General features: G+C 38.1%; 2 protein-coding genes across 5 annotated transcripts in view; both read right to left on the reverse strand.

Annotated features, from left to right (window-relative positions):
• Positions 1 to 15658: 15658 nt before the first annotated feature.
• Positions 15659 to 25128, reverse strand: LOC128029275 (uncharacterized). 3 transcript variants are annotated; one of them, XM_052616956.1, is made up of 5 exons: positions 24859 to 25128; positions 23230 to 24715; positions 22148 to 23123; positions 18633 to 18725; positions 15659 to 18493 (listed from the first exon to the last, which is right to left on the reverse strand). In XM_052616956.1, the coding sequence occupies exons 1-5, from the start codon at positions 25111 to 25113 to the stop codon at positions 17341 to 17343; spliced, it is 3963 nt and encodes a 1320-aa protein (XP_052472916.1). In that variant the 5' UTR covers positions 25114 to 25128; the 3' UTR covers positions 15659 to 17340. The 3 variants fall into 3 exon arrangements, with proteins under 3 accessions (XP_052472916.1, XP_052472915.1, XP_052472914.1); XM_052616955.1 differs by lacking the exon at positions 18633 to 18725 and having other exon boundaries at positions 22055 to 23123; XM_052616954.1 differs by lacking the exons at positions 15659 to 18493; positions 18633 to 18725 and adding an exon at positions 19022 to 21915 and having other exon boundaries at positions 22055 to 23123.
• The window catches only part of LOC128029276 (pleckstrin homology domain-containing family G member 2), a 43489-nt gene continuing 43238 nt past the window's right edge, over positions 24964 to 25214 (reverse strand). For both annotated transcript variants that reach the window (XM_052616957.1, XM_052616958.1), the window contains one exon: positions 24964 to 25101. The gene's annotated coding sequence lies outside the window, so the exon portion shown is untranslated. The remainder of the gene's footprint in view (positions 25102 to 25214) is intronic.

The raw sequence follows: 25214 nt of genomic DNA on the forward strand, positions 1-25214 counted from the left end.
AGGCTGACAAGAATATAGCCATGATATAACCATGAGTTTATTTTTATGTTATTATTGTATTTATTTAATTTTATGTTATTTAATTGTATATATATATATATATATATATATATATATATATATATATATATATATATATATATATATAAAAAAATTACATTTGATTACAACATGAAAGGTGAAAGGTGCGAAAGGCAAGATTACACTGCAGTGAATGATGTCTTTATATCAGAACTTCAAGAAATCAAAGCTTCTCTATGTGGTCTGCCTTTTAGGTCCTTTTAGAAGTTATCAAATAGTTACATGCCCATATCATCAAAATCCTCTCATAAAAAGCTCTTATATGTTACCTCAGCAGACAAAAAAAAAAAAAACAAGTAATGAAAAAACTATAAAAACCCTTTACAATTTTAAAGAAGATCAAGCTGTCTTAAGTTACATTATATCATTCAACCTTTTTTAAAATCCAAAATAAATGACCGACAAGGAAAACACAAGTGGAGGCTCAATAATTCTTCATTGAAAATGTTCAAATGGTCATTCATCAGTAAAACGCCAAAAATATTTTGTAAGCAATACGTTGAAAAAAATATGGCATTGCTAAAGAGAGCATGTGCACGAGGGAGACGTCTTGTGATTCAAAGCCTGAGGCTGAGAGTTATTAACGCCAGAATTCTCACTGAAAACACTGAAACTAGAGTATCTTCCAAAGATGCCCAAGGCTATGAGCTCTAATCTTTGAGATTTGTGCATCACCTGGACCAGATCTTGTGCTGGATCGGTCCCTCAGACCTCACAGCACAACAGCAAGAAATAAAAACGGTACAACTTAACAGCTCATGCACAATAAATTAATTTCATAAAACTGCCTCATGACCCTGACATTTGTCATCTCTTTGAAATAATCTGCTTATTTTAACATGTCTCTGCCTCAAAGGGTGAATGATTATCTGATCATAAAGGCTCTGTGAAAAATGATCCGTTTCACCTTTTTTTTCAGGGTTTATGAGGTCATTTTCATTTTCTGCTGGATTATGTAATGTTCAAGTACCGGTTACACCTGAATAGTGTCACCAAATCCTCAGTTTAAATATCCCTTCCTTCATAATCAAGCACATAAACAGGGTTTTGAAGGTCTGATGTAAGTAAAACAATCAATACATTTCTTAAGTAATAAATATAATTTATTTCAGATACCTTGATCTCCTGAGAAACAGATGATACAAACATACACAGGCATCTTTGAGACACCCCACAGAGTGGAGGTGCAGGAGACTTCCTTCCCTCATGTCCATTTGTTTCATTTTAAATCTCTTCACCCATGCCCTTCAAATTCCAGTTGTTGTACATGCCTCCATAATTTTTTATTTTATTTTAACCTTTATTTTTACAGGCAAGTCATTAAGAACAGGTTCTTACAATGGCGGCCTGACAAGTGGAATGACCACTTAGGGAAAGGGAAGTAGAGCTAAAATAAATACAGAACATTAGAAACACAGGTTAGCATTTACATAAATACATTTTAAAACATCAAACATCATCAATCTATTTACTGTAGAAAAATAAAAAAATAAAATACAAATAAATAAATAATTATGTAGTGAAGCAACTGCATTTGTCCGTGAACATGATATACTAGTTTTGAAGGATGAAATTGGAATTAGTTTATCTAGTTTGACAATGTTTTGCAGAGCATTCCAATCGCGAGTGGCAGCAGACTGAAAAGATGTAAGACCAAATGCAGGATTAGTTTTGGGAATGCTTGGTTGAAGATGAAGTGAGGTCAAGTGTTATATGTGACGGGCTTTGGCTGCAGCAGGTGACCTAAGTAAGGAGATGAGTGGCCGAGACGTGTCTTGTAAATGAAGGTGAAACAGTGAATTTTACGGTGATTGTGAAGGGAGGGCCAGTTAACAGATGAATATAAAGCACAGTGGTGTGTATTGAAGAGTGCATTTGTGGCAAACCTGATAGCAGAATGATTTAAAGGATTGCAGCGAAAGGGTCAGCACGATTCTGTAGCCAGAATGAGCCCATGGCATGAAGTGTGTCCACTATGACTGGTAACTCATATCCCCCCTACTGAGCTGCCTCTCCCCTCAGCTGTCTGCATCTTGGGACGTCTTTGAACCTGTCTCCCTTCAGTCACTCTCTGACACTATTGCCAAGTTGAAACCATCCTTTTTTTTTCAAATGATATTATCCACCCTAGGCTTTTAAAGCAAATTGTTGATTCGGTTGGACCGGGTCTAGTGTACTTTTTAAATAAATATATTTCAACTGGAGTGGTTCCTGCTCATCTGAAAGTGGTTACTGTCACACCTCTCCTCAAGAAGCCTTCACTCGATCTGTCAGTTTTAAAAAATGATCATCCTATCTCTGTTTTTCCATTTATCTCCTAGGTTTGGGAAAGGATTGTGTTTTCCCAACTTCAATCTTTCTTTGATGTAAAATATCTGTTTGCACTTTCAATCTGGTTTTAAGGCTGCCCTTCAGGACTGAATCTGCTCTTTCAAGAGTGTTAAACCATCTTTTTCGTCACTGATATGGGTGACTCTGTGGTCCTCGTTCTCTTAGATTTGTCCGCTGCTTTCGACACTATTAACCATTCTGTAGTAAGCTATAGACTGAACTCTTGGGTGGGTCTCTCCAGCACAGATTGAAAGTGGTTCCAGTATTTTTTATCTGACAGGAAATACGTGGTTAGGCTAGGAAAACTTTAATCTTCCACTGCTTCTCTCCCCTGTGGCCTGTGGCACTATTGTAGCCCCCTCCCTATTTTCATTACATATGTTACCTCTGGGATCTAGTTTTAGAAAACATGGACTGTGGTTTCACTTTTATGCTGATGATACTCAAATCCATTTTTTTAGGGAAAATGAGCCACTGGTCATGGCTGCTCTTTTATTCTGTCTAGATGAGGTTAAATCCTGGTTATCTCAAAAAATGCTAATCCTTAAATGAGGAGGAAACTGAAGTAATAGTTTTTGGCCCTTCAGAAAATATGAAGGCGTTTAATTCTGACCTGGGATCCCTATCGGCTTTTTAGGTCTTCACAAGTGCGGAATCTGGGAGTTATTTTAGATGACTCATTAAAGTTCCCTAAACAAATTTCTGCTGTGATTTGAGTCCAGATTTTATCAGGTATGTACACTTGCAAAAGTTAAACATTTCCTCACTGATAAGACTCTGGAGATGACAGTGCATGCTTTTATTAAGTCACGTCTTGATTACTGTAGTGTAACTCATTATACCGTGGCATTTCTAAAGCTGAAATTGCCCGTCTTCAACTGGTCAAAAATCATGCCTCTAGATTTCTTTTTAAAAGCAAAAAAGGGATATTTGTTTTTAAATATTTACACAATCAAGCACCCGGCTTCCTATCTGAATTGCTGCATCAGTATATCCCCTCAAGAAGCCTAGGATCTGGTGACCAGAACCTTCTTTTAATTCCACATATCAGAATCAAGCGTAGACGTGACTGTACCTTCTCTGTGATTGGTCCTCACCTCTGGAATGACTTGCCGGTTGAGATCCAGATGGCCCCTAGTCTGGCCATTTTTAAATCTCTTTTAAAACCCCATCTGTTTTTCATTGGTTTTATGTTGCTGACTATTAAATTTTCTATTTGTATTTCATTCTGGTTCTTTGTTTAAGTCTGTTTTGGGTGTTCTTACTACTCTTATTCTGTTTCTTTTGAGAAGCTCTTTGTTTATTCTTTGTTTTAAATGTGCTATATAAATAAAGTAAACTTGAAACTTGAATTAACAACAAAACTAACCTCTTAAACACCTAAAAATGTAAAGGTCACGTTTTTCGTGTTTTTTTTTTTTTTTAGCTTTGATTGTGTTTACAGTGTGCAATATAACGTGTTCATGTGTTCACGTGTAAAAAAAAACTGTATTTTTCACACAATTCACTTATCACCGCTGTTTTCACTGTCATAAAAACGGGCTGATGACTTCCTTGTTCTATAAAGTCCCTCCTTCAGAAATACGTAATGAGTTCTGATTGGGCCAGCGGTTCCTGTGTTGTGATTCGACAACAGCTTAGAGCAGGCTGACCTTCTGGTAACACGATTGGACTCGTTTTGAGAAGCAAGTGGGCATGATTTGTTTTGCCAACCTTGCAATCCTGATCCGAACGCACATGCTGGAGATGTACTTATAATAACAGGAGCGCATTTACTGACGCAAAATCGCATTCGTTTTTTTGCACAGCCCTAACATCTAGTTAACAAAGCTAAACAGCGTTGCCCTTTGTGTAATAAGTTACAGAAACTGTTAAATGCACCAACTTAAAAAATAAAATACACTTAACGGTTGTGGTCCATAAACAACGCCTTCTTCAGACAAAGAGTGAACTGCTCCATCTTTCAAGAATAATCTTAGTGTGAATCCGGCGTTAAACTGATCGAGATTGAGGAAGCTGTCCTCAGAAAAATCTGCTGCACATAGTTTTACATGTGGAATATAATTTTCGGGAACCGAGTTAAAATTTTATAGTATTTTTAAGTATAAATTTTAACCATTAATCTCAAAGTACAGCGTCCCTGGGAAGCCCAAACAAAGATGATTGGACTCAGAGATGAAAATAACAGCGTTTCGACGACATGGTGGCAAACACAAACACAACTCTTCCTCTTCTCCACCGGAGCGCAACAAGGCCACGCCCCCTTTTTTGTGTATTCATCTTGGCGGAGGTTAGTCAAAAATGGTTCTAGTGATGTCATTACTGCAGGAAGTAGAGGGATGTAGTCCAAACTGGTAAACTAAATAAAATATCTCGCTTGGGATTGAACTCTGAGCTTTAGAATTTGACAGATATTATTTATACTCTAACAACAACATTACACACTAACTAAAGTTTGAAACATGGGATCATGAAGAACGGGACCTTTAATGAAATACTGTTCCCTGCTTATGAACTCTCTCTGAACTGTCATGTCACGTGTCATTACAAGACCTTTACCCTTACGCACGGATTCCGGGAAATCACTGGCAGTGTAAATGAACCAAATCTAACGATCCGGGAACAATTGCCGGGGCACATTACACATTATCTGGAATCTCAATGTGAAAGGGGCTATAGGTTCTCCTTTGAGAAAAAAATCATCATGGTTTGCCTTTTTCCCCCCTCATGCATTCAGTCTGTGTCTTATCTTATTAGGAAGTGTGAGGAAGTACGATGAAAACAGAATGAGATGTGTGTGTGTGTGTGTGTGTGTGTGTGTGAGAGAGAGAGAAAGAGAGATTTCAGCTAATATTGGGGCAATAAAATGTAAAAGAGGAGAAAAAGTGTCTTGGTGGATAACAGGCAGGAGGGATAGATAATGGAGGGAGAAAGGGAAAGATGCAAATGGTTCATGTCTCTTTATGTACCAGGTTCACTAGATTTCCTTTAAAAGTTATTCTCTTATCTAAAGGCTCTTTCATTATCAGTTTAAGCTGTTTGACTGATGTATGTTTTAAACATGATTTGATTAATTAAATAACATGAGCATAGCTTATATTATTTATTCTATATTATTGCAGCCTTAAGCACACAGAACCCTGTTGTAAAATGCATTGTATGTATAGCCATTGGAAATTATGTTGTGCTTGTCGGTTTGTCACCTTTAACACAAAATATGTTTCTTCTCTTATTTACTTATCTATCTATCTATCTATCTATCTATCTATCTATCTATCTATCTATCTATCTATCTATCTATCTATCTATCTATCTATCTATCTATCTATCTATCTATCTATCTATATATCTATCTATCTATCTATCTATCTATCTATCTATACATGCATACATCTGTAACAATATGCTACCTTGAAATTTTGATACATTTTGACCATTTAATTGCAATGTTTATTGTATACAATTACATAAAAGTAAAAAAAAACAAAAAACAACAACATTAAATGAGAAATGTAATCAAATGATTCAACCATAAAACAGCTTATAAAAATACATTTAGATCTCCTGGCATTGCCAGTTAGCATACAAAGGTGTTGCCTTTTCTTTCTTTTCTTTTCTTTTTTTCTTTGCACACCATTATCAATGCCATTACATTTTCCAGCAGTTGTTATAAACGCGTCATATTCAACTGGTAAGAGATATGAAACCACTAACTTTGGACTGACAAAGTCTAACATGGCAACATGCCCTCGAAATTTCATGTCAATAAAGGAGAACAAAGGTTAAATATATGTTGCACAATCAACCTTATCTATTGATATACATTGAAATCTATTATGTAGTGTGGTCAAATTCAAACTCAAATTCAGACTACATTAACTTTCTGAAGTTTTGCTGGTGGACATTAATTGCATTATTAATACTATGTTTGGAGCTCTGGCTGCAAATGTTCTATAGATTCTTGTTTGCTTTATGCAATAATGTGCGCGTTTCATCGAACAAAGTACATAAGTAAAGCATTCATTGTATTGCACATATCTCAGGGTAGCATACATAAAACAAGTCAAGACATTTCAAGACACTGATAATCATCAAGATAAACCCCTACCAAAATCAAAGAAGGCTATTCTTTAAGCTTTGTCAACAATGTTAACAGAGTACTGATTTTGGAAGATATTTCATAACGTGCATAACATTATTCTTTTTTTAGCAGACTCTTTCCTTATCAAAATTACAGAGCAGCGAGAGAGCATAACATAAAAACTTTATTTGCCAATAATGGACATTTATTGGCTATTTAATGACTCAACATGACATTTTACAAAAGGAACACATCTTATCACATTTTATGGTCCAGACTAATGCTTTTGGTTCATTTGACATACATAACACTATTATAGTCAAGGTGACAGTAATAACTTATTTAAGTTGAAATAACTTTATTTAAGAATATACTACAGTAAGTCTCAAACGGACAAACTGTCTCACTAGTTAAAAAGTGGTCAATGGTTTAGTTTGTTGTCAAAACAGACTTTTGTAACAAATATTCCATAAAAGTTATTTTATAAAATATATCTTTGCATGTTCATATACAGATGGATATGTACTGTGGGTGTGCAGCTTGGTACATGGTGTTTTGCTACTCAGAAACTTCTCCAGAATTGCTTCAGGAATCCACAAAGCGGCTCCTTTAAATCATGTTTTTAAGCTTTTTTGTTCTTTCTAAATGTCTCTTTTTCCTCTTTGGAGCACAGTTTTGTTCAACATTCATCCATTGTAAGACGTTTTGTAAGGTTTCCAAAAAATCCTCTGCTTTTTGTTCTCGATAGAGTTCGCAGTCTGGGCATGGCTTCATTTTGTCCTGTAACTTAATATGGTATTATACAGGTTAGTACACAGCAAAGAAAGTGTTTTGAAGATAAAGCATTCCAGAAACAATGTAATCCAGATCAACAAAATCAGAAAAAGCATTTTTAGTTCTATAATATGTGCTTGTGTGATTCTCATAACTACATTTCAAGGTTAAAGTGTTTTGTTTTTTTAGATGTAAAGTGTTACTCATTAATACAAAGTCAGTGTCAGAATATTAAAAGCTTTCATTTCATTTAGGATGTTTACTGGAAACCTGCTGCCTGTGTAGACAGCAAACCACAAAGCAGCTTACTAGGTTTAGAAACAGATCTACAATTTCAGCAGTATATCAGGTTGAAGTTTAACATGGTGTTGTTCACTTGACAGGTGTACGTGCCTAATGACTATGGAACCACCTGCACCCAAGTAACAGAAATTTAAACTGTCTGGGAACCAGGTTGGCAAGGTTTTACCACAGCCCTGCAAACAACAAATGTGTGTGAGACATTAGCTGCACTATCAGTGTGACAATTCAAAGTAATGCATGTGCCTCTGTTTCCTTGCACTAAAGGGAGGTTGGTGTTACGGACTCTCCGCTGATGGACCATCACACTGACTGGTTTTACCACTGTTTTACCTTTGCTGCGCGCGGTCAGAACATTTCACGGGAGACCCGTGGGGAAAAGTGGTGTGTAGTAGAAATGGAGTCAACACAAGAAGTTGATAAGAAAAATTAAAGCTGCTTGTTTACATGACAAAAGCAAAGCAAGAGCAGTCAGACATCTGGAAACAATTCTCATTTGTCACTGAACCAAATGGGAAAGAGAGATTTCCTGTCCTCTCAAAATTCAAACGTTTTATTTTGAGCATTCCCACATCTGTATGGGTGGATCTTGGAAGAAAGATGCACAAGTCTGGGACTGCAGTGAGTCAGCAATATACTTTTCCTTCTTAGTAATGAGTGAGCAAAGCAATAAGGCCCAGTGATCAAATTCATTTGTTTGTTAAGTAGTCTATGACTAGACTCTATGTTCTATATATAGTATTATTACATTTTTTTATTCAATAGCCTTTTAAGCAAGCTATTGTGATTGTGAATTCTGTGAGATTAAAAAATTTTCTAAGTTCTCTGTGTTTGTTTATTTAATGGTAAAGTTATTTCTTAGTTAATCGTTTGGTGCATGTATGCAGCAAGCCTAGCCTGCGTTTAAAACTGAGGTGCTGCTAGCTTTGTTGTAACGTTTAAGGTTTTATAACGCTAAAAAAAAATTGAAATCTGTGGTGCTTTGATTTAGCATCAGTTACTTTATATTTTTTTTAATGCAATCATGTAATCTGTTATTCTGGATGCTAACTTGAACCAATATTTAGTCTGAGTACCAACAATATTTATGTACATTTTTCACAAGCTCTGAGATAAAGTCCGGGGTGCGGGCGGGAGTTAAACACACAGGATCAGCTGGTGGGCCTGGTCAAACATTCAGCGGGAGCGGGTTTAAGAAAACAGTCCCGCGCAGGGCTCTAGACTGCATCACTAGACACACACCCGAGGACATCAGTCAAGTACCCTCTGGTCTACCCTCTGGTAAATAAACTTCCTCGTGTCCGTTAACATTTTTCTCCTCAGGAACCCACTACAAGTGCAATTAAGCATTATATGCAACACCCATAGCAAACACGTAGCAATTTTCTAGCAACCACATGGCAGCACTCTAGACCTTTTCCTTAAACCAACCCCAATATTCAAGCAGCTGCATAGCAACTTTCCAACAACCCCCTAGCATTCATCCATAACATCCTATTATTTGTACAGCAACACCCTAACAACCACCCAGAATACCCTAGCAACCACATAGCATTCTATCTGTTGGAGAAACTGCACGACATGAAAAACTTCACACTTCAAGATTTTAAAAGCGCCTTAAACTTCAAGCTTTTCAAACTGTTTTAAACTCTGTTTTTTTAAAATGCTACTCTCTTATTGGATATAGGCTTTCTCAAGCCAATTTCAAACTTTGTTTACAAACTTATTACATAATACTCTTGTACTCTAGTCCATAGAAGTGTAATCCAAATATTTTCACCTCACCCATTAGTAAAAACAACAGGCAAGAGGCTTTAGAAGCAGACATGTGAAACCTGTATTTCTGTACGCACTTACATGCACTCTAGAAGCAGACATGTGAAACCTGTATTTCTGTACGCACTTACAGTGCATACACTCTTGAGTGGAAAAAAATCTTTTGTTATTTAAGTTGTCTGTGTGAAACTTGTAATGCACAACACACTGTAATTACTGTATATCTTGGTGCAGGCAAGTACTAACAATAGTTTTTCTTTACATTTCTCCGTATCTATTTTATTTGTAGTGATACTGATATTGTTCATATGTACTTTTTTTAAAACATTATTTTTAATGACAAAGAATGTGGCTGTGATTAAAGCAATAATTTTTAATAACTTTTGAATAATAAAAGACTATTTTAAATAAGTATTACCTCAATGTTCCTTTAAAATATGGTAACAATGTTTATTTGGATTCATTTTAAATTGAATTAAATTTATGCATTTAGCAGACGCTTTTATCCAAAATGACTAATATTGCATTCAGGCTAACAATATTCTCCTATCATCTGTTCCCCGGATTCGAACCCCCAACCTTGCGCCTGTTAACACAATGCTCTACCACTTGAGCTACGGGAACACATATATTTACATATTTTGTATATTTTAAATTTTTACTTTTGGATCTCTCTGCTTTCTTGCTATCCTTGAGGTTATTACAAACTATTACAAATATTTCTGTGAATACCATTATTGGATCATCCTAAATGGCAGATATTGAACTCACCCCATGCGCCAGCACCAGGAGGATTCTTTGTAGTTGCTGAGACCGCAAACTGGCCACACTCTGGATTTCGACAAACAAAACTTTGACTTCCAATGCAAAGCATGTAAGCGTAGAGCTGGAGCAGTTCTGCTAAAGGAGATGACAACAATTAATAGCCTCACAGTCCTATATATATATATATATATATATATATATATATATATATATATATATATATATAGTATAGATAAGTTTATTTGGATCAGAATATTATTTACAGATATAAATCATTACCTTTTTTAGAAAATTTGTATTTTTATATAATATCTATATTGTCAGTGAGTAGATAAATGACAGTGGTCAGTTTTATTACTTTTCAGAGTTCTCCAGAACATTTTTATTTGTATTGAAAGAACATAATATTGTAGTCAACACCATTCCGAATGGTAACCTAGTAAACCTATTACAAACCTATTTCTCTGGAGAACATTTTTTTTATTTAAATTGATTGAATTTTGATTACTGATGACAAATTCACTAAACACGGTTTGCAATAATATCAACAGACAGTCTATTCCAGCATCTTACTTCAAATGGATGGAGTTATACAGTGTTAATAAATCCTACCTATTTCGCCATAACACTTTGTGATAAATGTGACATCTGTGTTTTCTCACTCTGAATCACACTGGCCTGTACGTAGTTAATACATTCCAATTACACAACACAGTTTACAAATGGTGCTAGTTAAATATATCAGTGAATGAGTGCAAGAATGTATTCCAGTAATGGCTGGCACTAAGGGTCAACTAAAGAATAAACAAAGGACAAAAATGTGTTTTAAGGTCGGTAATAATTTCACCATCACCAACGCATCTATTAATCTCTCTTGAATGTTCCCTAAAAAAGATTTGGCATGGTTTTACTGCAAATAAAAGCAAAACATCATGGTTCTTGTAGCCATGGTAATCACAAATTAACAATGGATTTGTTACCTCAAATAATAATTTACAAAGACATATTCAGATAATATTTTTTTTTGTAGTAATAAAAACAGACAAACAACAGACTTTAAAATGACTTAAAATGCACTAAAAACTATGAGGGAGTAACGATTGGTTAATTAATAATAATCATATGGCTTCACTGAATGACACTGTTAAAAACACAACATAATACAAAATCATTTATGTACATAACATATTATTACAAATGCCTGCAAAGGGCGGCAAAGGCCTGGTTATTGCTATTGTTACACTTGCAAGACGATCAAATTCTTGTTCAATATCGACCAAACATTTAATTCATATTCATATATCCACTCAATCCTTCTTTTTTGTCCACTTTTTCCGCAATAGAAATGCTACAATAAAATGAACCATGATTTTATCATAGTAAAACCTCTTAATTTTCTTTGTTGTGATTACTGAATGCCTGAGACTATAAAATCAATCAGAGAACTGAATTAAAAGGGTCATATGATTCTGCTAAAAAGTACATTATTTGGTGTATTTGGTGTAATGCAATATGGTAAAAAACAACAACTTTATTTTCCACAGATTGTATTATAGTTTCTCCTCTATGCCCTGCCTTATGAAACGCACTGATTTTTACAAAGCTCATCGTTCTGAAAATGCGAGGTGTGCTCTGATTGGCCAGCTATCCAGTGCGCTGTGATTGGCCGAATGCCTCAAGCTTGTGACGGAAATGTTACACCCCTTAACAGCGGGAGACTCAGTCCATCTGCTCTGCTTGTACACATCCCATTATCGGTTCTCTTTTAACAGTTCAGTCAATGTACTGTTAGGAGTAACTGAATAACTCAGGATATTGATTTATTTCATGTTAGAGGGAGTGTAAGGCATATTCATAAACCAAATAACTTAAGTAATTTGTGGATTAGTGTGTACTGGAGACACGAACAATTTCAAATGACAAAACCAATAAAACCCATTACAAATGAGGCATTTGTTGCATCCAGCGAGACATAATTACTGATTACAATAATTGATATTGTCTTTTCAAGTGTTGCGTTGCATACCACACTGCATAAACATATAAAACCATGTCTGCATTTGTGATCTGAGAGACAACAAGCCTACTCTACTGCTCAAAACTTGCGTATGAATCATCATTGGCAAATTATTTAAATATAAAATACGTACTTAGAGGCTATGAGTCAGACATACCAGACTGTCCTTGCCAAGTTTGTACTGGCCAACTTTATGCAAACAGCCTTTTTGCACAGACACACTGCAGGTTACTGCTTCAGGAGACTGTCATCATTCTCCATGAAATGTGCTTCACACACATCTAAATATTTGGGTTGAACTGTTCTGGAACAGTGTTGAAATTCAACTTCTATTTCTAGTCTTGTCCTCTTTTGGATGGCCAAACAAAGTAGTTTTCCCTTTCACAATGAAACACACAACACTTTCACAAAATGACACCGGCGGCAACAGTGAGAATCAAAGTTCGGCCAACATTTGGGCTGTGTTATGAAAACCTTCCTACATAGTGGCGTATACATGTGTGGTACGTATACGTGTTAGAATGAGTCGTTTAAGGTAGGTGTGTGGTTGACCGTTAACTTTTATAAAGAATATCTCTTTGGATTTGAGACTTTAGTCTTTGTAACTTCACAGATCTTCTTTATGCACCAAAAGCTTGTAACACTCCAAAGAGAAAGCAAAAATTTGAATTGCATCATATGACCCCTTTAGTAAAATCATAGCCATAAGAGTTAACTCTCTTTTTTTTTGTTGTTAAAACTATATTTTATTACACTGACTGCTTTTAATTTGCTTGTGTTTTTTTTTAAATTAACAATAACTGTTTATTTAAAAGTGCACTCAGTAATTATTCAGTGACTAATATAATCTGCTTTATTTAATGCAGGGTAAATGTTGAAATTGTTACAAAATATGGTGAAGTGGTACTGTCAAGCTCTGAGGGGGCACAATAATATAATTCTGCTTAGGGCACCCATTTGGTCAGCAGCGGCCCCTACATCACTGCCTACAATATTACTGAGTGAACATTTAGCCTTCATATTAAAGCACTCTCTCTCTCTAGCTTCCAGTCTTAAAGCAATTAAATTAAATTAAATTGATCAGATATCCTAACAGTTTCGATACTATCAAGTGTTTAAGATCTCCTTTGAAGTGCCCCTTCAAGCAAATGATTTTTGGCAGCATATTCAAACAGAATACTGGTAACTAATTATTGTGTGTGTAATCACATACCTCATAATCAGCTAGAGTTGGAGTGTACAGCATGCCACTGTTTTTCTGTTGCAAGAGAAACCACACCTTAAACAGGAGCAGAGGAAGAACAAACTAGAAAGAAATTTTTCCATTCAGAAGTGAAAAAAAAAAGAAAGAAAGTAGTAGCCTACTAAATCAGGTGGTACCACTTTGCTCAGGTCCTCTGCAATCTTTTTCACAATTTTCACACCCTCATAGCTGCATACTGATTGGCACTTGACCGGTCTTGTCAACATGATCAGCAGATACAGAATTAGTGAAGTAAAATGCATGGAATATTGGAGCAGCTGTGTCCGCATATCAAATATCCAGCTCTCCCTCTCCAGCACATCTGTCATCAGGGCTAGGAAGACATGGGGACTTTGAGCGTCTACATCTCCCCCTCACTAGGGTTTGGCTTTTATTAGTAGATACACGCTAGAACAGCTGAAGACACATTCTGCCTCTAATCTAAAGAAACAAGAAAAAAAATATATATATAAGAATTACACAATGCATTATATAATACAGAGTTAGTAAGAATATGTCTTGAAAAGATGCAACAATATTTGTATTTATTATTAGACTAGTGTTTTTAAAAAAATGCCTATTTTGATTTATTTCTAATGATGATAATTTAATAAAAAATTCATAAATATTGATTTAGATACTCTACAGGCATTTTTAAAACTTTAGTAGTAAAACTGTAGCACCGACCTACCTCATCAAACATTTCTGGAGGTAATAGTTTAAGACGTCAACAGGCAGATTGGCACATTCAGGCGGAAACATTATGCAGCACACGTCAGGGTGTTTTCATCTGCCACAAATCCGAGGGAAAACCATAATTATAAAACGCCGAGACTCTGTCCACGTTCAGTTGAAATGACATCGACTAAATCTATCCGTCTTCATGAACACCGTAGTACAACCTCAGTGTGTGAAATGCAGTCGAGTACCTTTATATTGCCGCGTGATTGGGCTGGACTGTGATGCCCTCGTGAGTCATAAAACATTTGCGCTGACGGAGCTACCGAAACTGAAAGTAAGTTGTGTTGACTTGACATGTGTAAATAGTTACAGTGTATGTGGTGCTTTAAAAAAACGAGAATAAATGTCAAGAGGCTATATAATTCATCATATGCATGTCATGCTGAGACATACAGGAGTGGCATCTTCACTAACAGAACAGTTTAACCTGCTAAACTGTAAACGGATTATTGCTGCACTAAAACAATAGCCCCCACACACACATATCCACGCATATACGAGATCACTTGTTTCCAACTAAATACCACTTGTTTTTACTAAAAATAAAAGTTGTGGTAAATCAGTGACACAATCAGAATTACACTATGCAGGTTTTATTTAGGTACAAATAACAGCGAGCACATTTTCCATACAGTGTGACCATCATGGAATTTTTTGACGGTAAGTACAAAGAGCAGGTAAGAACATTTATTTTCTAAGCACCATTTCTATCAGGCATGGTGTGGAGCAAGACCTTAAACAAATCTGAGATGTTTAATTGGCTTATGTATTATGTGACAAGCACCTTAAGAAATCAACAATGCATTACATTAAAAATACACTAAAAATTCAGATCCAACATCAAGAGTCCTTTTGATTACCATTACCTTATCTTAGTCTGCACCAAAATACTTTTCTTGAGGAATGATGTAATGCTTTTTCATGGTGTACAGCAAATATTTTCATCAATGCAAAATATCAGATGTTTTGATGTTTGTATTTACATCAATCAAAGCAGCGATTTATGTTCCCATGTTTTCAAATGTACTGTATTATTAACCAAATTTGTATAGAACACTGGCAATAAAAATGTATCTTTAAAAAATGTGAATATTTTGTCTGAAACACACTATTTTCCAGACACATCTGGACCACAATCGAGAAAAATGTGCAAAACAAAGAAACGAGTTAAGTGCTAGAAACCAACTACTTCATAAATAATTTCTTTATATATCACAGCCAACTGAAAGCCTTCAATGAAATAAGCTTTAGTTCAATTACATATTATAAAATTTGCATATTAGATGCAATAAAATAAACACTGTCAAATATAACAAACCAGACTTTCATTGATGTTTTACTATATCTTGACCAGGAAGTAGGGTTGAGGGTTAAAAAAACAAAAAAACAAAACATACACAATGACCATAGCATCAACTGCCTGACACCCGTATTTTATAGTCCATTATATATTTTTTCCCATCTAAATGGAGTGGATTTGGTTTGTTGGGGATAACAGTTCAAAACCCAAGGAGCAGGTGGTGTCGTAATGAAGACCAGGAGTCAGAGATGAGTTCAATTAATAATAATAATTTTACTTAAGGAAGTAGTTTGCAGTTTCATAGGCAGAAGTCAGCGTCAATACCCTCGCAGGAGTTCGTAAGCTGAACTGCCGTATAATACAAAATCAGTCATAGTTATACTCCAGACAGAAGACTTAAAATGCGTCAAAGCACTGGTTAGCAGCGATCTGATTGGTTCCAAAACCTAGATAAACTTAGACAATCTTCACATATGGTCATACACATCTTCAGCATATCTCCAGTGATTATAGCAGGCGTCAGCACGGTTGAAGAAGACACCTCATCCTAGGTCTGGAATCCAGCAATGTTGGCCTCATCTCTTTATACACGCACACACATACACAAACTCAGTCCTTATCTGCTTATTCCCAAGGTTTTCTCGCACTGGCAAGCCTTCTTATCACTATGGTTGGTTAGACACAGAAGCAGGCTGACATTAATCTTGAAGAATAAGAATACAGGATAAAACAGAGTTCTTAATATCTAATGTCCGTTGAGACATGTTAGAAGACAGCATGTCTCTCCCATGGCACATAGAAGAGCCCCCCTGGTCCTTTTTAGCTGACCTGGTGACCCTAGGAAAAAGAATACTCACACACATGTCCATGACATGTAAAACCTGACAGTTCTAGGAAGAAATAATATGTTTCTAAGTAAGCATGCATCAATCTATAGTTATATAGATGGCTTTCTTCATTTAATCACATCATACAACAATCTTGGAGGTTAAATACTGATCAAACACTTGATTAATAATCACACAATATTAATGAGATAATATATTTTGAAGAAAGGATATAATCAGCGTCAGAATCTCCATCCTCTCCTTCAGGATCTCTAAGCTGATTCCTCTGTTATATCTTAAAGTGCCAGATAAAGTGTCTTTGAAGAATGAGGCACCATACTAGACCTCAGGAGCACACCATTCAAAGCCTTTTGCAGTTCTGCATTGAGAAGTTGCAACTATTGATGCTGACCCTTCTCCTGCTCTGGCTGTCTGCCACATGGGACAGTGTCTGAGTCAGGCTGACTTGTGCATTGCTAAAGGATGCTATCCTCCCACTCCCGGCAATCTGCAAGTTAACTGTGGTGGCATAGCTGGTTTTTAATGTTGTTTTGGACCCTTGATTAGTAACACGGACTTCTGTTTTGTCCTCGGTTGGGCACTGAATAGGACTGTCTCTCATAACTGGGTTAGCAGGAGCGACATAGGGACAGATCAGGGTGCTCCGACAAGTAGATTCTGCAACCTCCATGTCATCTTGTTTTGTCTTAGTGCAGGACAAAGCATCAGATTCATTCTTGGGCTCGGTGTTGTATTTTGTCAACATATCATGTACATCTGGCCAGGCAATGCTTGTGAAATGTTTTCCACTATGACTGGTCCTTTCAGTTGTTAGTCTGACAGGTGAAAGAGGGCCAGGGCTTATAGAAGATGGACTGCCACTGTATGAACCTCCACGAGGACTTATTATCCCCAATTCTGAACCCACTGACCATCGTCCACTTTCTGCCCAAGATCTGCGTTCATGTCTAGTTGGACTGGGTGATCTATCCCCTAGAGCAACAGAGGACAAACTGGTTCCTCGAAGCCTCCTCTGGCTCTGCAAGCTGGTTGCTGAACATGAAGACATTCCCATTGGGGTAGGAGAGATGATTCTGGGGCCTCTTAGTGTAAAGTTTTTTCTACTTTTGTTGGAGAAGATGCATTTGGTATTGAAGGATCCCTTGGCTGCGGATTAGCAACACCCCATAAATTTGCAGGAATGCCAATAGGAGGTGGAGAGGTGATTCTGGGGCTCTCACTGGGAGATAAGGAGCAAGCTGATGTTGATCTTGAGATTTCCAAAGACAGAGGGGTAAAAGAGCCACCTTGTCTGGGGATTCTGGGATTTGGTGGCTTTGCTACCAGATGACTGGAGTGGTTTGGAGCAGGTGGAGGGGAGCAGATTTGGGTGAGAAAAGATGGGCTAACAGAAGGGGACTGTACACGAGAGCTAGGCTCAGAGAATGGAAAGGGACAAGCCACCCTATTGCGCAAGGTTGTTCTTTGAGGATCATGGAAATGAGGGAGTCCATCCACATTTGAGTGGGATGCTTTTTTGTGGTTAGTTGCCCTCCCGTTATTACTTAAACTGTTGTTATTGTTATTATTATCGTTATCATTATCATTTAAACTGGTGTAAGGAGGCTGTTCATGAGCAGCAGAGTTTGGGCTTTCAGCAGATGGAGCTGAACGGAGGCTAACTGGAGATGCACGGGATATTGACTGTTGACTACGGTAGGAAGGAGGGGACTGAACTGTTGATGGACTAGATCGAAGACTGTTTGATCTGAATGGGGATGGACAAGACCTTAGGGGTTGACTCCCTACCCCAGTGCTGGATGTACTCCTAAAACCTGACTCCGCACTTAAGTCCAAAGTGATGGGTTTAGGTGATGGTGACCTTAGCCTTAAAGAAGATGTGGGCAGAGGAGAAGAGCTCACAGGTGGGGAAGCAGTCTGAAGATGTGCACCTCTCTTGGCCATTGTTTGAGAAATTGTCTGACTAATACAAGAGGCAGCAATAGACTTTGTAAGAGCTGAGGCCGTTGAGGACAGTCTGGAGTTCTGGGCACTTCTATGTGGAGAGGGTGATCGCATTCGCAAGTTTGGGCTAAAGTCAGATGGTGGTTTCGAATCTAATGGAGATCCACCACTCAAAGGAATGTTTGAAGGATTGTCATTAAGGGCCTGGGAGAAAGATTGTCTGTGAGGAGAAAGGACAGAAGCGGAAGTATCTTGAATCTGTTCCTCGGTCCGCAGTGAAGTATGTGGCACTCTGAAAGGGAAGAGAAGACAGATATAAATGAAATCAAATACTTACACTGCTCTAATATAAAATACAATGGCATAACCTAAATATCAGCTGGATACACCATATAATTACAGCGTTGTTTGGGACATGCTCTGCCGACTACCTTTGAGTGGCTGGAGATGATGGATTCCAATTGGTGAAGGGAGTTCTCTTTCCTGTGGCAGAAGGTAGATTGGAAGGTCTTTGGCTAGTAAAACTTGGACTATAAATGGCTATAGTTACAGTGTATGTGGTGCTTTAAAAAAACGAGAATAAATGTCAAGAGGCTATATAATTCATCATATGCATGTCATGCTGAAACATACAGGAGTGGCATCCTCACTAACAGAACAGTTTAATCTACTAAACTGTAAACGGATTATTGCTGCACTAAAACAATATGCCCCCCCCCCCCCACATATCCACGCATATACGAGATCACTTGTTTCCAACTAAATACCACTTGTTTTTACTAAAAATAAAAGTTGTGGTAAATCAGTGACACAATCAGAATTACACTATGCAGGTTTTATTTAGGTACAAATAACAGCGAGCACATTTTCCATACAGTGTGACCATCATGGAATTTTTTGACGGTAAGTACAAAGAGCAGGTAAGAACATTTATTTTCTAAGCACCATTTCTATCAGGCATGGTGTGGAGCAAGCCCTTAAACAAATCTGAGATGTTTAATTGGCTTATGTATTATGTGACAAGCACCTTAAGAAATCAACAATGCATTACATTAAAAATACACTAAAAATTCAGATCCAACATCAAGAGTCCTTTTGATTACCATTACCTTATCTTAGTCTGCACCAAAATACTTTTCTTGAGGAATGATGTAATGCTTTTTCATGGTGTACAGCAAACATTTTCATCAATGCAAAATATCAGATGTTTTGATGTTTGTATTTACATCAATCAAAGCAGCGATTTATGTTCCCATGTTTTCAAATGTACTGTATTATTAACCAAATTTGTATAGAACACTGGCAATAAAAATGTATCTTTAAAAAATGTGAATATTTTGTCTGAAACACACTATTTCCAGACCATTCTGGACCACATTAGAGAAAAATGTGCAAAACAAAGAAATGAGTTAAGTGCCAGAAACCAACTACTTCATAAATAATTTCTTTATATATCACAGCCAACTGAAAGCCTTCAATGAAATAAGCTTTAGTTCAATTACATATTATAAAATTTGCATATTAGATGCAATAAAATAAACACTGTCAAATATAACAAACCAGACTTTCATTGATGTTTTACTATATCTTGACCAGGAAGTAGGGTTGAGGGTTAAAAAAACAAAAAAACAAAACATACACAATGACCATAGCATCAACTGCCTGACACCCGTATTTTATAGTCCATTATATATTTTTTTCCCATCTAAATGGAGTGGATTTGGATCTCTAAGCTGATTCCTCTGTTATATCCTAAAGTGCCAGATAAAGTGTCTTTGAAGAATGAGGCACCATACTAGACCTCAGGAGCACACCATTCAAAGCCTTTTGCAGTTCTGCATTGAGAAGTTGCAACTATTGATGCTGACCCTTCTCCTGCTCTGGCTGTCTGCCACAGGGGACAGTGTCTGAGTCAGGCTGACTTGTGCATTGCTAAAGGATGCTATCCTCCCACTCCCGGCAATCTGCAAGTTAACTGTGGTGGCATAGCTGGTTTTTAATGTTGTTTTGGACCCTTGATTAGTAACACGGTCTTCTGTTTTGTCCTCGGTTGGGCACTGAATAGGACTGTCTCTCATAACTGGGTTAGCAGGAGCGACATAGGGACAGATCAGGGTGCTCCGACAAGTAGATTCTGCAACCTCCATGTCATCTTGCTCTGTCTCAGTGCAGGACAAAGCATCAGATTCATTCTTGGGCTTGGTGTTGTATTTTGTCAACATATCATGTACATCTGGCCAGGCAATGCTTGTGAAATGTTTTCCACTATGACTGGTCCTTTCAGTTGTTAGTCTGACAGGTGAAAGAGGGCCAGGGCTTATAGAAGATGGACTGCCACTGTATGAACCTCCACGAGGACTTATTATCCCCAATTCTGAACCCACTGACCATCGTCCACTTTCTGCCCAAGATCTGCGTTCATGTCTAGTTGGACTGGGTGATCTATCCCCTAGAGCAACAGAGGACAAACTGGTTCCTCGAAGCCTCCTCTGGCTCTGCAAGCTGGTTGCTGAACATGAAGACATTCCCATTGGGGTAGGAGAGATGATTCTGGGGCCTCTTAGTGTAAAGTTTGTTTCTACTTTTGTTGGAGAAGATGCATTTGGTATTGAAGGATCCCTTGGCTGCGGATTAGCAACACCCCATAAATTTGCAGGAATGCCAATAGGAGGTGGAGAGGTGATTCTGGGGCTCTCACTGGGAGATAAGGAGCAAGCTGATGTTGATCTTGAGATTTCCAAAGACAGAGGGGTAAAAGAGCCACCTTGTCTGGGGATTCTGGGATTTGGTGGCTTTGCTACCAGATGACTGGAGTGGTTTGGAGCAGGTGGAGGGGAGCAGATTTGGGTGAGAAAAGATGGGCTAACAGAAGGGGACTGTACACGAGAGCTAGGCTCAGATAATGGAAAGGGACAAGCCACCCTATTGCGCAAGGTTGTTCTTTGAGGATCATGGAAATGAGGGAGTCCATCCACATTTGAGTGGGATGCTTTTTTGTTATTAGTTGCCCTCCCGTTATTACTTAAACTGTTGTTATTGTTATTATTATCATTATCATTATCATTTAAACTGGTGTAAGAAGGCTGTTCATGAGCAGCAGAGTTTGGGCTTTCAGCAGATGGAGCTGAACGGAGGCTAACTGGAGATGCACAGGATATTGACTGTTGACTACGGTAGGAAGGAGGGGACTGAACTGTTGATGGACTAGATCGAAGACTGTTTGATCTGAATGGGGATGGACAAGACCTTAGGGGTTGACTCCCTACCCCAGTGCTGGATGTACTCCTAAAACCTGACTCCGCACTTAAGTCCAAAGTGATGGGTTTAGGTGATGGTGACCTTAGCCTTAAAGAAGATGTGGGCAGAGGAGAAGAGCTCACAGGTGGGGAAGCAGTCTGAAGATGTGCACCTCTCTTGGCCATTGTTTGAGAAATTGTCTGACTAATACAAGAGGCAGCAATAGACTTTGTAAGAGCTGAGGCCGTTGAGGACAGTCTGGAGTTCTGGGCACTTCTATGTGGAGAGGGTGATCGCATTCGCAAGTTTGGGCTAAAGTCAGACGGTGGTTTCGAATCTAATGGAGGTCCACCACTCAAAGGAATGTTTGAAGGATTGTCATTAAGGGCCTGGGAGAAAGATTGTCTGTGAGGAGAAAGGCCAGAAGCGGAAGTTTCTTGAATCTTTTCCTCGGTCCGCAGTGAAGTATGTGGCACTCTGAAAGGGAAGAGAAGACAGATATAAATGAAATCAAATACTTACACTGCTCTAATATAAACTACAATGGCATAACCTAAATATCAGCTGGATACACCATATAACTTCAGTGTTGTTTTGGACATGCTCTGCCGACTACCTTTGAGTGGCTGGAGATGATGGATTCCAATTGGTGAAGGGAGTTCTCTTTCCTGTGGCAGAAGGTAGATTGGAAGGTCTTTGGCTAGTAAACCTTGGAAGCTCATCCAAAGTAGGTCCGCCAACCGGTGGTGTAGAGGGTGGGCTCAAAGTCTTTGAATTATCGCTCAGGTCCTTTTTGGATTGAACATCCAGTGGACTACACTTGCCACATGGCGTCAGTTGTGTACGGCTAGTTGCATCTTCTTGCAACTGGGTTAAAGGGTATGAATATTCTGATCCTTCAGAGATGACAACAGTGTTTATAGCACAGTTTTTAGTGGAGACTGCTGACTGTAATGGGGGACATTCACCTACTTCACTAACAGAGGACACTACAGGTGTTATTTCCTCCATGCTAGTGGCTTCAGTATCTGCATGGGCCGGCTTGGAATTCAAATGTATTTCATCTCGTTTATCATCAATGGACAATATGCTTTCACAGTGCTGTGCAATTAAGTCCCTTTTCTCCTCTACACTTCGAGTCTCTTCTTCTAAATGTTTAATGAATAGTGGTTCAATAAAAAGTTCACTACTATGACCAGAATTGCTCACAAAAGCATGGTTCTCTTCTTGCAATGTCTTTCCTTCTTTAGTCCCATTTATTGCAATGGATTTGTCCACAGCATATGAATGGTTGTCCTGAACAGACTGCAGTATAATGTCAGCATGCTTGTCCAATGAAAATCTGTCTAATTTGGATAGTATTTCTGGCTCAGTTTGGACTTGAGTTTCTGAGGAAGTTGAAAGTGACAAGGATTGATCTCCCTCTTGTCTTTTAGACTGACATTTTCCTAAGGAGCTTTTTCTATGGTCTGATATTACAGAGACCTGTGATTCCATAACGGTTGTTAATGAAGTAGCCAACGATTCAGCACATGAAAAATGAAGTGAATTAGATCCATTTGTTGAGATCTCATCTGGGGGTCCAATGAGATTACAATAATTTTCTTGGTGATATGTTGTAGATAGCTTCTCCCTTAAAATGATGTGACCAAAAGGCTCAGTGGGTGTTGATACTGAAAACTCTTCTGCAACAAAAGAATAGGCAACATTGTATTAAATACAGATGTAAAATAATGTGTAAAGTAATATCACACTGATCATTCCTGAATTATATATGGATTAGGAACTCACCTGTGGGCTGATTTAGTATTCTTATATCCCCCTGGTGCAGCTGTACTTGCCGAGACTTGGGTGAAATGCTGTATTTTCCCTCTACTGAACATTCTCCTCTACTCACTCGTGTTTTCTTCTGGTGTAGTGGTACCTTCATGCTGCTTGCTTTCGCTGTGTACATGCGTGCAAGCATTTGTACTTTATTAAGAATCTTTTCAGAGTTTTCTACCAAGCATTGATTGACTGGTCCACCCTCAAAAATTCCTAAATCTGGTACCTCTTCCATTCCTTCATAAAGTGTACGGGTACACGTTACCTCCCTGTCATGACGAGACCATCGGCCACCTTTAATCTGACTGGGAATGCTATCCAGGTTTCCATTAGAGGACATCCTAACTCTTGTTCTACTTCCATACTTAAGAGATGTATCCGCAGTCTCTGTCGTCTGTGGATTAGATGTGTCTGAAGTGTCAGGATCGCATTGTGAATGCTCATATTTACGCTGCATCTGGGTTGTTGTGCAATTTAGAGATGACGTGTTTTTCTCAGGAGCATCTGTATGTTCACCACAGCTCTTCTCTTTTGAGAAAGGAACTTTCTGACTATTTATAAAGTCTTGGCCAGTTCTTTCTTTCTCTTTCCACAATTTCATACAGGGATCGAACTCACAGATGTCTTTTTCTTTTTTATCTGCATTCTTGCTGTTTAATAATTCTTTTCGTTCTTGGAATATATCTGAATGTGAAAGAGGAATGGCTTTATCAGAAGATTCCTCATGGTTGAAATTCTGGTCAGATTGGTCTGGTGTTGGGAGTAATGAAGATGGCGCGTCAGATTCAGCACAGCCTGAGTGGCTACTCTCAGACTCAGTTAGACTGTCTTGGTGAACACAAACACTAAATCGAGACACCGAATCCTTCACTAATCCTGCAGGAATACGAGAGAAGCTGTTTCTTCGTGCTGTCTGACCCTCCTCAACACCTGCCTCTGCTGCTTCATAATAGCTGCGTATCTTCTCAATAATCTGCTTGTCACTTTTGGTTAGTTTTTGCTCAGGTTCTACTTTGGGGACAAGAGAGCTGTCAGTTGCTTTTAATTTAGTAGCAATGTGAGCACAAGCTGACTTAGCCTCACTTTCTTCACTTTTACTAGCAGAGTCTTCAGGACCTTTTCCGCCCTTTTCATCTGTGACCTTCATCATTTCTGGGTTGGATGATTCACTATGACTAGGCTCTGGTAATGTCAACTCTCCTGATTGATTCACTTCTTTGGAGGTCTGTAATAGTGATGATGCTTCCTCAAGCTCTGGTTGAGCAACATTTGCTTCACATAATGGATGGCTCTCCTTGTCTTTGTCTGACACATCCACCAGAGTTTCTTCTGCTTCAGATCTTTTGGCATCGTTGGTCTGATGCTTATTTCCATCCACCTCAGCTATTAGTGGTTTGGACTCATCTAACTGCTGTGCCTCCAATGACTGGCCTTCCAGGGTCTCTGGAGTCAACTGACACAAAGGGGGAAAAAAATAAAAATGTCATTTTCTTATAACTAATCACCGATGTCAGTGTGTATAGCCATAGCAATGAAACATTGTGTTGAGTTACTATAGCAATTTGTGGTGTCAATATGTTTTGGTGCTATATGTACCACTTCAGATGTAAACTCAGCCATGCCTTGCCGAGCACGGCTCTCATTAATGAACTGCATGATTTCCTCAGTAATGGACAGTGTTGGTGGTAGAGGGAGTGGGGTCATGTCATCCTCATCCTGACATAAAGCCAGATCATCACGGCCAGATTCAACTTCAATGACAGAGGATGCCAGAGTACTGGTACTGCATGAAAAGCCAATGCTATTAGCCGATGGGCACAACTCCCCTTCACTGCCAGCCTGAAAACCCATTAAATGGATAGAAGCATAGATACACAGAAATTTAATAACGTCATTTTGGACTTTTGAATAACATGTGACACCAAACGTTTAAACAAAACATATTGATTCAA

This window comes from Carassius gibelio, chromosome A15, assembly GCF_023724105.1.
Source record: "Carassius gibelio isolate Cgi1373 ecotype wild population from Czech Republic chromosome A15, carGib1.2-hapl.c, whole genome shotgun sequence".
NCBI lineage: Eukaryota > Metazoa > Chordata > Actinopteri > Cypriniformes > Cyprinidae > Carassius > Carassius gibelio.

Coding starts and splice junctions, on each gene's coding strand:
- LOC128029275 (XM_052616954.1), bottom strand. CDS start 25,113: ATGGGTTTTCAGGCTGGCAGTGAAGGGGAGTTGTGCCCATCGGCTAAT. Junction 23,124..23,229: donor AATACTAAATCAGCCCACAG/GTGAGTTCCTAA, acceptor CTTTTGTTGCAG/AAGAGTTTTCAGTATCAACA. Junction 21,916..22,054: donor TCATCTCCAGCCACTCAAAG/GTAGTCGGCAGA, acceptor CTTCCCTTTCAG/AGTGCCACATACTTCACTGC.